Source organism: Triticum urartu, chromosome 1, assembly GCF_003073215.2.
Source record: "Triticum urartu cultivar G1812 chromosome 1, Tu2.1, whole genome shotgun sequence".
In the NCBI taxonomy this organism is placed as follows: Eukaryota; Viridiplantae; Streptophyta; class Magnoliopsida; order Poales; family Poaceae; genus Triticum; species Triticum urartu.
The window spans coordinates 10,033,575-10,045,392 of record NC_053022.1 but is presented as its reverse complement, the minus strand read 5'-3'; the positions used below and the strand labels follow the sequence as shown (position 1 = coordinate 10,045,392).

The 11,818-nt window shown below is 44.9% G+C and overlaps 3 protein-coding genes across 4 annotated transcripts; 2 read left to right on the top strand and 1 right to left on the bottom strand.

The window, feature by feature from the left end:
• Window positions 1-431: 431 nt before the first annotated feature.
• Window positions 432-4,307, top strand: LOC125542199 (signal recognition particle 54 kDa protein 2). Its single transcript, XM_048705155.1, has 9 exons — window positions 432-791; window positions 904-1,003; window positions 1,735-1,888; window positions 1,970-2,120; window positions 2,203-2,351; window positions 2,817-2,917; window positions 2,993-3,150; window positions 3,473-3,587; window positions 3,673-4,307. Exons 1-9 carry the CDS (start codon window positions 561-563, stop codon window positions 4,005-4,007), a joined length of 1,494 nt encoding a protein of 497 aa, XP_048561112.1. The 5' UTR covers window positions 432-560; the 3' UTR covers window positions 4,008-4,307.
• A 2,438-nt stretch (window positions 4,308-6,745) lies between these two features.
• Window positions 6,746-9,591, top strand: LOC125542193 (protein tesmin/TSO1-like CXC 3). The gene is made up of 6 exons (XM_048705149.1): window positions 6,746-7,057; window positions 7,171-7,239; window positions 8,199-8,376; window positions 8,471-8,566; window positions 8,642-8,705; window positions 8,814-9,591. The coding sequence occupies exons 1-6, from the start codon at window positions 6,852-6,854 to the stop codon at window positions 9,323-9,325; spliced, it is 1,125 nt and encodes a 374-aa protein (XP_048561106.1). The 5' UTR covers window positions 6,746-6,851; the 3' UTR covers window positions 9,326-9,591.
• Window positions 9,592-10,240: 649 nt separating this feature from the next.
• LOC125533672 (multisubstrate pseudouridine synthase 7-like) lies at window positions 10,241-11,788 on the bottom strand. Of its 2 annotated transcripts, none has more exons than XM_048697130.1 (4): window positions 11,570-11,788; window positions 11,043-11,367; window positions 10,576-10,679; window positions 10,241-10,485 (listed from the first exon to the last, which is right to left on the bottom strand). In XM_048697130.1, exons 1-3 carry the CDS (start codon window positions 11,659-11,661, stop codon window positions 10,650-10,652), a joined length of 447 nt encoding a protein of 148 aa, XP_048553087.1. In that variant the 5' UTR covers window positions 11,662-11,788; the 3' UTR covers window positions 10,241-10,485; window positions 10,576-10,649. The 2 variants fall into 2 exon arrangements, with proteins under 2 accessions (XP_048553087.1, XP_048553029.1); XM_048697072.1 differs by having other exon boundaries at window positions 10,241-10,489; window positions 11,570-11,786.
• Between the last annotated feature and the right edge of the window lie 30 nt (window positions 11,789-11,818).

Genomic DNA, 11,818 nt, shown 5'->3' with positions numbered 1-11,818 from the left:
ATGAGGCCACTTGTATACCCACAAGGCTAGATGACTAATTCTGAATTTTAAAAGATACGAAAGGCCCTCTGCTGCTTGCAAAAGGAGATATACAAGTCATAGGCCAGCCGTCTCCAAAACCCCAAGACCGGCCCTACCCAAGCCTGATACCTGCAAAAAAAATTGAATTTGATTGATACAATCGAAATTGAGAGGGATGCTCGATGATCATCGCGATGAAAGCCGTTGCGATGAGATCCGTGAAATACGAGTCAGTTTTCAGCTTTCACGGAGCAAACGCTCGTCGGCTCGACTCACACGCCACACACCACACGAACCTTCTCCCCCCGTACGACACGACACGACACACGAGCCAGCCGAGCCGCTACCGACCCGACCCACCACGCCGCGTTCCCCAATCCCCCCCCCCCCCACCCAAATCCTCCCCCTCTCCCCCCGCCGGCTCCGTTCTCCCGTCCCCTTCCCCACCCCAGCCTCCAGATCGCGCCGCGCGCCGCCCCTGACCGCCGCCGGAACCCCACCCCGCCGACGAGGTCCGACCCCCGGGGGGCCCAGCCAAGATGGTGCTCGCGCAGCTGGGCGGGAGCATCTCCCGCGCGCTCGCGCAGATGAGCAACGCCACGGTGATCGACGAGAAGGTGCTCGGGGAGTGCCTCAACGAGATCTCCCGCGCGCTGCTGCAGTCCGACGTCCAGTTCAAGATGGTCCGCGACATGCAGACCAACATCAGGAAGATCGTCAACCTCGAGACCCTCGCCGCCGGCACCAACAAGCGACGCATCATACAGCAGGTCCCGCCCCCCGCTCCGGCCCTCCATTCATTTCCTGCGCTAGTTCGATCGATCCAGGGGGGACTGGGCGGGAGGATGCTGATGCCCTTGTTTTTCATTTTTCGTGCTGCAGGCCGTCTTCACGGAGCTCTGCAACATGCTCGATCCCGGGAAGCCGGCCTTCACCCCCAAGAAGGGCAAGCCCAGCGTCGTCATGTTCGTCGGGTTGCAGGGTCAGTCTCACTGACTAACCTCGCTTACCTGCTCTGTTTTTTGTTCTACGCCTATTACCTGAATTCCACTCGCTACATGTGATTGCTTATTATAGCTGTATATATCTACCAGTCTGCGTGTAGCATTACTAGACCACCTAGAATGAGTGCGTTGTTTAACCACCAGAGATGGTCTCATAGGAACTGTTTGTTTCATGTTTTTCCTGGTTATCTTGATAGGCGAGCAAAATCGAAAGCTCCAAACCTTGTTGAATAAATTGATGTAAATTTAGGCCATTATTGGGAGGAGAATTACGGTTAGGGTCATCAATTACCTGTCACCAATAGAAGCAGACCTTGTTTAGTTTGTTGATGTAATCTTTTGCTCTATCCATGTGCTTCATTCGTGAATTGTGATGACAAGCAACTATAGGAATAGGAATCAGTATTATACTCAATGGTCTTCTCAATTCTGTCTTGAGCAGTATGGCAAGGTAGATAAATTGTTCTGTGGATAACTTATAATGACCCAGGCATTTCAGGGGGTAGCTGTAGGTGCTATATCTAAAGCCTTGAGAATCATCACCATTTCCTGCTTCATTTTCCTAGTTGTTCGTACTTGTGAGATATCTCCATTTTCCTGTCCTAGTTTTGACAGAGTCAAAACATCCAGTGCTGTGTTCATTATCGTTTTCCTTCTCTTTTATATAGTTGCGATGTAACGTTCACTGAATAACTATATATGTCTGTAGGTTCTGGAAAAACTACCACATGTACCAAATACGCATATTATCATCAGCGCAAGGGATTTAAACCGTCTCTGGTTTGTGCCGATACATTCCGAGCTGGTGCTTTTGATCAGTTGAAGCAGAATGCAACCAAGGCAAAGATACCTTTTTACGGAAGGTTCTCTACATTGATAGATTTACCTGTGGGTTAAAAGCTTCTCTCCAAATTTTGCACTAAATAAAATTGCCTTCTTTGCAGCTACATGGAGTCAGATCCTGTGAAAATTGCTGTTGAGGGTCTGGAAAGGTTCAGGAAAGAAAATTCTGATCTCATCATTATTGACACAAGTGGACGCCATAAGCAAGAGGCTGCACTCTTCGAAGAAATGCGTCAAGTTGCAGAAGCAACGGTATTTACACTGTCATAGTCTTGCACCCTTATTTTTCCTGTAATGTCGAGATTTTCACCCACCTTTTCATGGTTCATTGCAGAAACCAGACCTGGTGATATTTGTGATGGATGGCAGTATTGGTCAGGCTGCGTTTGATCAGGCACAAGCATTTAAACAAAGTGCTTCTGTTGGTGCTGTCATCGTAACGAAATTGGATGGTCATGCAAAAGGAGGCGGTGCACTTAGCGCGTTAGTATTACTTTTTATTTTTCTTGTTCTTCCTGGTGCTATTTCCTGTATCGTGTTGCTTATGAGCGATATTATTTACAAAGAATCTAAGTTAGCTTAGTTTGTTCTTTGGTAAAATTTCTTCATTATAATTCTTCTTGTGGGATTTTCCCCCTCTGGTTAATATGTCCTTCTAGAGTTGAATTTCATTTTACCAGGTTACATATCATCCATGTTATTTTAGTTCAACAAGAAAATGCTACTTGGTTTAGGATCACTTCAATCTGAATGGTTGCACATATGTTTAGTGTATCTGTGAAGCAGTTAAGATTGTTATTTATCTGCTCAGCTGTATTCTCAAATCCTGTTTTAGCTTCTTTTTTTCTTGTGTTTATTACAAGTAGGCGAGGATACCGTTTGTTAGAGTAAACAGGTGAAGAATCAGAGGAACTTTTTTTTTTACATCCTTGCCTCTTTTTTCCCCAGGGTTGCAGCTACAAAAAGTCCAGTGATATTTATTGGAACTGGAGAACACATTGATGAATTTGAGATTTTTGATGTGAAACCATTTGTCAGCCGTCTGCTAGGTTAGCAACTACATTTAATATTGTGTGTAGCTTGGTGTTTCTTCTTTCTAGTTTACCTAATGATGTATTTGTCAGGTATGGGAGACTTGTCTGGCTTAATGGACAAGATCCAGGATGTTATGCCTGCTGATCAACAGCCTGAGCTTCTGGCAAAGCTGGCTGAAGGAACCTTCACTCTCAGACTTTTGTATGAGCAATTCCAGAATCTTCTGAAAATGGGTCCTATTGGCCAGGTTAACTATCTTTTACTCCCTTTGTTCACAAATATAATATGTTTTGGATATTTCACTATGGACTACATACGAACTGAAATGAGTGAACAAACACACTAAAATGCGTCTATATACATCCGAATCAGAAGAAAAGTTAGGACATGTTATAACAGTGAACGGAGGGAGTAGTATTTATCATGTTAACATCTGATTAACCTTCGTATGATACATTATATCGAGTATTTGATTTTCACACGAAGTCATCCAACAAGACAAGCAAGACCCCACAACTATAATTCTGATATCATTTGTTTAAGCCTGCGTCGTCTTGTTTATCTTGCAGGTCTTCTCCATGTTGCCTGGATTTAGTTCAGAGTTGATGCCAAAAGGACATGAGAAAGAAGGCCAAGCGAAGATTAAGCGGTACATGACGATTATGGATTCCATGACAGCAGCAGGTGAGCTAGATTAGATCAAGGCTTTCCTTTGTACAACACAAGAGCGACGTTCGGAAACTTATCCCAACCCTGATCTACTTTTCAGAGCTCGACAGTACAAACCCAAAGCTGATGACTGAGTCGCGAATCATCCGGATCGCTCGGGGGTCTGGCAGGCAAATCAGAGACGTGATGGACATGCTGGAAGAGTACAAGCGGCTAGCCAAGATGTGGAGCAAGATGAAGGGGCTAAAGATGCCGAAGAATGGAAAGATGAGCGATCTGTCCCAGAACCTGAACATCCAGCAGATGACCAAGGCGCTCCCGCCGCAAGTGCTGAAGCAGATGGGCGGCATGGGCGGCCTGCAGGCCCTGATGAAGCAGATGGGCGGCAAGGACATGAGCAAAATGCTCGGTGGCATGGGACTGGGCGGTGATTAGCCTGGCAAATGTAGGTAGAGTTTCTTCTGGGCATAGGTGGTGTGCTTGCTGCGTTGTCAGAGTTTGCTATATTTATATAGATCTCAAAAGATTTCCCATCCTGACAAATATAGTCCTCAACTCTTGAAAAAATCATTTGAAATTTCTCTGGAACTAACATCTAGTAAGGTCATCAAATTTACAGGTAGTGTAGCTTCTGTGAATTTGTTGCGTCGTCGCGTTCCTCGCTTGGTATACTTGTTTTATGAATCATGCGGTCTTCTGGATCTGGAGAGCCTGAAACCCAGAGTTAAAATTTGATGTCTGAAGTCTTTAATGTATTACTCCCTCCGTTTCTAAACATTTGTCTTTCTAGAGATTTCAAATGATTACAACATACGGATGTATGTAAACCTATTTTAGAGTGTAGATTCACTCATTTTGCTTCGTATGTAGTCACTTGTTGAAATCTTTAGAAAGACAAATATTTAGAAACGGAGGGAGTACTTTTCGGCGATTAGTGCAAAGCGGAGAATGAAGTTATGTGAGTCAGTGTACTGATAATTTCGACGCACTAATGTTTCAAGACCTTTTAGGTCTAGATTTAACAGCACATGATTGCCTAATTAGTGCCAACTTTGGGATTGCCGTGCGTTGTAAGAGACGTTTCATGCTGGGGGCGAAATTAGTAATAAAGACAGCAGCAAGGCACCATACTTTTTCTGAGGGAAACATAGACTTTATCTCTGGTACTAGTATGTTTAGTAAGGCACCATGCTTTACCATCTACTACTGCAAAATAAAGCACGCGACATGACACTAACTGCGCTAAAGAAAACGTAAAGCTACATACACATACACTGCACGATGCCTTTTAACTCCACTCAAGAGACACTTGTCTGATGCACACCAATTTCACAATTAGTCACTAGTTATCTCTGATTATTTTTGTGAAATTTGCCGACGGCCTCTTTTACTTTGAGAAAATCAAGGAGTTCATGAAATTTGCTACTTTGAGAAAACGAAGGAGTTAATGAAATTTGCCAGGGTTGGTTCAGTGGCATCCGTTACTGTCCAAGGGAGGCCAACAGGGTGGCGCGCAAGCTAGCTAGACACTCATATGATTTTAAGTCGAAAATTGTTTTGGGAGGATGATCCTCCTAGTTCCGTTTCACCTCTTTTGTGGAACGATGTAACTATGTTAAATTTGCAATGAAGTGTGCTGGTGAGCATTCCCATAGAAAACGACTTGCTATGTTTAATCTATTCATTTATTTTTTTTGCAAACATGTCTAGTCAAATCAGAATATCTTGCTCGATGGGGATAGTTCATTTGCTAAATGGGAATTTATTTGTTTATATAGAAAACCATGCCTTGATTTGTGTTTATCGAACCATTTTACAAAGCGATGACACACGACTAGATTCATCACGGTGCCATAAATCACTTCTCATTTAACTAACAAACCCACATATTTCTCTCTAAAATAAGTCTGAACTCAAATTTGAAGTCTGAAATCCAGAGTTAAAATTTTAAGTCTGAAATCCAATCGTTGCGCCGTTTAATGCTAGAGCGTTTCACATTGAAAGTTCCTACTTTTTGGCGCTTAGTGCAAAGAGGAGAATGAAGTTCTGTGTGAGTCAGTGCACTATATTGATAAGTTGGGCGCACAGATGAACTAACATCTCAAGACTGTTAGGCCTAGATTTTACATGTGTGTGTTGTAAGAGAAGTTTCATGTTGGGGGAGAAACAATAGTAAGGCACCATATTGTTTTTTTAGGGAAACATTCTTTATCTCTAGAGGAGGAAAGAGATGGGGGCGGACCGGCGGGGGCGGGGGCGGACCGGCGGGGGCGGGGGCGGCGCCGACGAGAGGAGAAGAGCTTTTCTTGTATAGGAAGAAAGAAATGGAAGAAGAATTTTATCTAACATACATAATGGCATGGAGTAAAGCGAAGTGTTTCAGAGTACATAAGGATAAGAGAATAACACACGCTCGAGCAGAATTTACATTGGGCAATATCTACGATACAGTAGATTGGACTCGATGCATTCTAGCTGACTGGGCGCGTGTCACAACAAAACGACAACGACGAGGTTTAGAGTAGTTTTGTCAAACTACAAACATTTTTCTTGGGTCAGTTCTTCTGTTGGCTTCTAAAATAAGTTGACGTAAGTCGTCCCCTAACCAGTTTATTTTAAAAACCCGACAAAATTTATTTATGTCACAAGCCTACTTTATTAAGACTTGACTAGTAGCCTTAAAAAAAGGGTATGACTAGGTCTCAGTCGACTGAGATTTAACAAAGTCTCAGTCAAGTGACATAACATGCAATAGAGAAAAAGAAAAACTAAAAAGAATTTTTTGCATGAATCAACGTAAGATCTCACGGGTATAGCATTGACTAAGACTTAGCAAGACTGTTAAAAAAATAGTTTGGTTGATAGGAAGCAGACTATTCTAAAAGCGCAAAAAACTAAAAAAAAAACTGACCTCTGATCCAGCACTGAAACAAAGCCTCTAGTAAATAAAAACCCATTAAAAAAATTTAAAACCCACAAACCACATCGGATCCAAATCTCAAACCCTGCCCAAACCAAAAAAATCTCCTCTGGCCACCAACCCCCACCCATCCATCCATCAAAAAGGCGTCCGAACGAAACTGCCCCGGATTTCGTTCGAAACCGTAAAACCTTTTCCAGAAACCACCAAAAAAACCACAAAACAAAAACCCCGCAGGGACAGGGAGGCTCCTGGCTCTTCAAGGCGGGGGCCCCGCGCCACAGTCTCAAAAGAGCCGAGCCACCCTCCTGCCCCCAGCCGGACCCCGCGTGTGCCCTCGTTCGCCCCGTGCTCCGCCCATGGAGGCCACCCCGATCTCCGTCAAGCCCCCCTCGCCGCCCCCGCCCCCGCCCCCGCCCCCGCACCTCACGGCGGCGGTGCCCCTCTCGGCCGTGGAGCCCCCGCCCTCGCCGCCGCCGGCCGTGGCGGCGGCCCCGGAGGGCCCCGACGCGCTGCCGGATCCCACCAGCATGAACCAGCTCGCGCTCGCCACCACGCCCAAGAGGTGAGGTCCCCCCCGCCCCGGCCCCGTGCGTCTCCGTTCCCCGGTTCCGGCGTCTCGCCGGGGGTTATCCGGCCGGCTGATCTGACTGAGGCGGACGTTTGTTGTTTGAGCAGGCAGAAGCTGGAGGACGCCGCGGATGGGTGCAAGCATTGCGCCTGCAAAAAGTCCAGATGCCTGAAGCTGTAAGCAGCCCCCCTGTCCCTCCCGATTTCGCCGCCGGGCCCTAGGATGTGCCCTGTTTCGCCTCCGGTGCTTCGGGTTTCTAGACAGGGACGGCCAATTTTGAAATGTTGGGTGCCGTGCGGTTTCGCTGCTCAGATTTGCTTCCGTTTAGGTGCTAGAGAGGGGCATCTGCGCGAGGGTGGGATGGTTTAATCATCCTGTCTAATTTGATATCCTGGTCACATATCTGCTTCAGTTTCAAAAATCCCTTTGGTATGCTGGGTTCTCTAGTGAACTCGTAGCAGCTTGCCTCTCGTAGTATGCAGTGAGAAATTAAGGAAATTATTTTCCTGATATATGTGCTTGCTGCAGAGGTTCCCAAATTCAGAATTAGTTTTTCATGATGGGGAGTGCATCACTTGTTTTAGCATTCGTTTGTGCGCTATTTGATTATACTGCGATTCCGCTTCCTAAGTTACCTCAATTCCTCCTTTGAAACATAGCTCATGGAGCAGATTATATCTGTGTGGCCAGACTAAGCAGCTTATAGTGTGTTCCAGTAGATAAAAAATGACTCAGATTTTGCTATCGAAGTGTTTTAGAATCCCAAGTCGTTTCTCATCTACTGGGACACATTATATTGGTGAAAATGTTTATCAGTATATGATGATTAGTTTAAATGTGGATGGTTTCCTAGCCCCAGTGGTGGGAGTGCAGTGGCACATTCCCGCCGGCGCGGGTTTGATCCCAGTGGCCGTCATTTAACCATCCTGGTTAATATCACGGTATTGGACGTGTGTCTCACAAAATTCCTTCTTAATTAAAAAACCACAGGGGCTCCTCCCCCTGCTGGTCTAATTTTTTCTTTAATGATTAGTTTAAATGAAATCGTATCTATACATGTATGTGCCGATATTTTTTTATGAGCTAAGATTTGTAACGAACTATTAACATAAATCATGATTATCTGCGTATGCAGGTATTGTCCATGTTTTGCTGGTGGAGGTTATTGTTCTGAAAAATGTGGATGCGTGCCATGTTTCAACAAGTCTGATTTTGCAGAGACAGTTCAGACCACTCGCAAGGTGCTACTTTCACGTCAGAAACGGATGTCTCTGAAAATTAATAGAAGACTGGAGGCTAATGCTGAAACTATGGTTGTTTTCTTGACTCAGTTAGACGATGTTGCATTTTCTAAGTTCCCTTTGGCTCATAACAATAATTTCCATACTATGTCTTTGTCACCTGCAGGAAGATGCACACAATTCTTCTTCTTCAACTCCACCAAGGCGAGGTTGCAATTGCAAGAAATCAAGTTGCCTAAAGAAATACTGTGATTGCTACCAGGTTCCATCTTAGCTCCAAACACTTTACTATATCTTTCGGGTGCAAATTTATTCTCAAGTTGATTCGTGTGAACAGGATGGGACTGGATGCTCCTTATTTTGTCGATGCGAGGATTGCAAGAATCCTTATGGGAAAAATGGTAAGTACGGAGTGCTTGTGATGATTTCGTTCTTCAGTGAAACCTGTGTAAATATCCCCTTGTGCAATATCATCGTTTGCTGGCTAGTGACTGTCTCTCCTACTGCAGAAGGTTTTATGGCGGACGAAAGCAAGCGTTTCATATACACCGGTGCGGATCTGGACCATAGCGAGGACGAACACGACTTTGTCGTGGAGCGTTCGCCTCGCCTGCAATCGCCCATCTCAAAGGAGTCCTCTTTCCAACACACCCCGCCTCGCAGCAAGGCCTCGAGCAGAGACACGCACCTGCTGCCGCAGGTGCTGTCGCAGTGGCAGCCGCGCTCATGGCAGCAGTCCTCGAAGAGGCAGGGCAACGACCACCGGGCGGTCGACGACTTGGGAGAGAACCACAAGAGCTCGAGCCACGAGTGGCAGCTGGCGAAGCACCAGGTCCAGGAGGACGCCTACAGCATCTCGCGGTGCGTCCAGATCCTGAACGGCATGGTGGAGCTGTCGCAGGTGGAGAAGTCGGTGGCCCCCGACGTGTTCCTGCAGCCGGGCAACCGGGAGATATTCGTCTCCCTGGGGCTCGACGTCCGCGCCCTGTGGCTCAAGCGCAAGATCCAGCACCTGACTTAGGGCAGCAGTGTTTTTTTCTCTAGTGTTGTTGGGGCCTCCGGGTGAGGTTTGAGGGGGAGCATTGGATGTTGCGTTTATAGATGATGATGGTGATGGATGCCCTGCTGGCCGATTGGAATTCGCAGGATGTTTAGGGTTTTTCCTGTATACTGAGATGTGTATCCCGGATCTGCACCGCCTGTCGTTGTAGAGAGCTTAGCGGCTGAGTACCTGGTGACATGTTGCAATAATTGATGATTTGTTATTATGCACCTGTATTTAGCTAATGTGATGTTGTGTCTGAGATGAAATGCTGTCTAGAGTTGAAGTTCTCCGTACGAAACATGGAATATATGCGTCAAACAGAGCTAGGAATATTCTCGTGGTCTGGCAGGGTCCTATGAAAATCTAGGAGTTCTTGGAATGTACTCCCTCCAATCCAAATTAATTGACAAAATGAAAATCTAGAAGAGTTCTTGGCTCCTATCCAAATGTACTCCCTTCAATCCAAATTAATTGACACAGTACAAAGTTGTACCAAAGCTGCTGCGTCAATTACTCCCTCCGTCTCATAATATAAGAGCATACTCCCTCCGTCTCATAATATAAGAATGTTTATTATGAGAATAATATAAGAGCATACTCCCTTCGTCTCATAATATAAGAACGTTTATTATGAGAGAGGGAGTAGTTTGGATCAGAGGGAGTATAAGAATTGTATACAGAAAGTGTACATGGAATGTCCTTTCCTCGTGTATCAAACAGGGCCTGGAGTTCCTGTGGATCACCTATCGACACCAGACCATGGAACGTTTCAGAGGTCCAGGCGTCCGTGGCCGGACCAAGTCCAGCAGAATCGAAATAAAACAACGAAAAACAGAACCGAGATAAGCAGGAAGCTTAAAATGCAAAACAAAATGATGGGGAATCATCAAATCATCCAGCAAAACCTCAGCCTCGTCGAGGTAACCAACACAGCACGATTTTATATCTCGATTTCATTACAGAGGTCATAATAGGGTTATACAAGCTTTATTGCGGCACGGCGCATTCTAGTACAGAATAGGGACCATAAATTTTGCGCTCAGTACATAGTTTTGAACGGTCATATTGCTTGCATGCACCAAGCGGGAGCCTCAGCCACGTGGTCAGTTTGCTGATTCATGGATCCAGCTGAAGCTCTAGCTAAAATAGAAACACAGAAGCAGGAATTAGGAGCCCATAAACAGTGCCATTTAATTCAGAGTTATCGGGTCTTCGAAGCACCATACCTTCAGCCATGTCACATCCTCAATTGGTGAGATGACAGATCAGTTTCCCTTGAGAACTGACATCAGCGAGAAACTTAGCAATCAAGTGTTTTCTGGTACGCAACCTGCAGGTACCCCAAAGGAGGTTACGCAACAAATGTAACAAGTTGTGCCAGAAATAACCGACAAATAGAAATCTTTTATCAGCAGTGTTTCTCAGTTGATGAATTTCTCGGTTGTATATGCCTTATTTTTATATTAACCAAACACCGTAGTGGCTAAACACACCAAAGAATCTATCAGCAATCATCAAGAGCCATGCTTATACACAACTTCAACCCAACTATAACAACAGCAGGTCATGTGGAAAGCACCACAAGTTTAGTTGATGAACTAAAATTTACTGTATAAGTATGGGCATCAGTCGACTCACTAGTCTTCAAAATCAAATCGTAAAAGCATAATATATCGACAGAGGATAAACATACCGAGGTTGAATCCTTCAGCAACTCCCTGATTGCCATTGTAGCATAGGATGATGCAGGTAAAGTAAATGCTAATTTCACGGCCAGTTTGCTTGGCAATGTATCTGAGCTGCCAATAGACTTGTTTTCTACTAAGCTAGTTTCACTGGTTGGCATGGAGGTCTCCAATGGCTCTTCCATCTTGCAATCAGGTGGATTGGAGGCGGAATTTTCACTAGATGCAGCAGGCTCATTAGCTACCTTTGCTTCTGTAAGCTTGCTTTTGGAGAGAATATCCAAATCGGTTTCTGCTAAAGATGCACTGTCATCCGTGTATGTCATGAGTTCCCTGCAGTCATCAAAGCATTTTATCAAAATGGTGCAGTCATACTAGATTCAACAAAAAGGAATAAGAATTAATACACGGCAGTGTTACTCCTCTAAAATAACTCATGCGGTCAGATTAACACTTCAAGCAAGCCCAATGGATAGAGTTAAGAGAATGACTTTGATGGATTAACACAGTAAACTATTGATGGAAATACACATACCACTCAAAATCAATAGGCTTCTGGAACACCCTACGGTAACCTCCTTTCATGCTTGTAATTGAGAACTCCCTAACAAATGGTGTTTGCATCATACAGCGCAAAAATTAGGATATGATGTAGCAGTAAAACAAGCATGTGTAGATGCAATGTATATGAAATGATTAATACACCGCAGAAGAAAAAATAAATTGTCATTGCTCAATGCATTAGGCTGCACTATTTACAGCTGCCCTTGCATAGGCTAGAAAG

Coding starts and splice junctions, on each gene's coding strand:
- LOC125542199 (XM_048705155.1), top strand. CDS start 561: ATGGTGCTCGCGCAGCTGGGCGGGAGCATCTCCCGCGCGCTCGCGCAG. Junction 792..903: donor AGCGACGCATCATACAGCAG/GTCCCGCCCCCC, acceptor TTCGTGCTGCAG/GCCGTCTTCACGGAGCTCTG. Junction 2,918..2,992: donor ATTTGTCAGCCGTCTGCTAG/GTTAGCAACTAC, acceptor TGTATTTGTCAG/GTATGGGAGACTTGTCTGGC.
- LOC125542193 (XM_048705149.1), top strand. CDS start 6,852: ATGGAGGCCACCCCGATCTCCGTCAAGCCCCCCTCGCCGCCCCCGCCC. Junction 8,377..8,470: donor AGGCTAATGCTGAAACTATG/GTTGTTTTCTTG, acceptor TGTCACCTGCAG/GAAGATGCACACAATTCTTC. Junction 8,567..8,641: donor AATACTGTGATTGCTACCAG/GTTCCATCTTAG, acceptor TCGTGTGAACAG/GATGGGACTGGATGCTCCTT.
- LOC125533672 (XM_048697130.1), bottom strand. CDS start 11,661: ATGATGCAAACACCATTTGTTAGGGAGTTCTCAATTACAAGCATGAAA. Junction 11,368..11,569: donor AAGCCTATTGATTTTGAGTG/GTATGTGTATTT, acceptor TGATGACTGCAG/GGAACTCATGACATACACGG. Junction 10,680..11,042: donor TGCTGAAGGATTCAACCTCG/GTATGTTTATCC, acceptor GGGTACCTGCAG/GTTGCGTACCAGAAAACACT.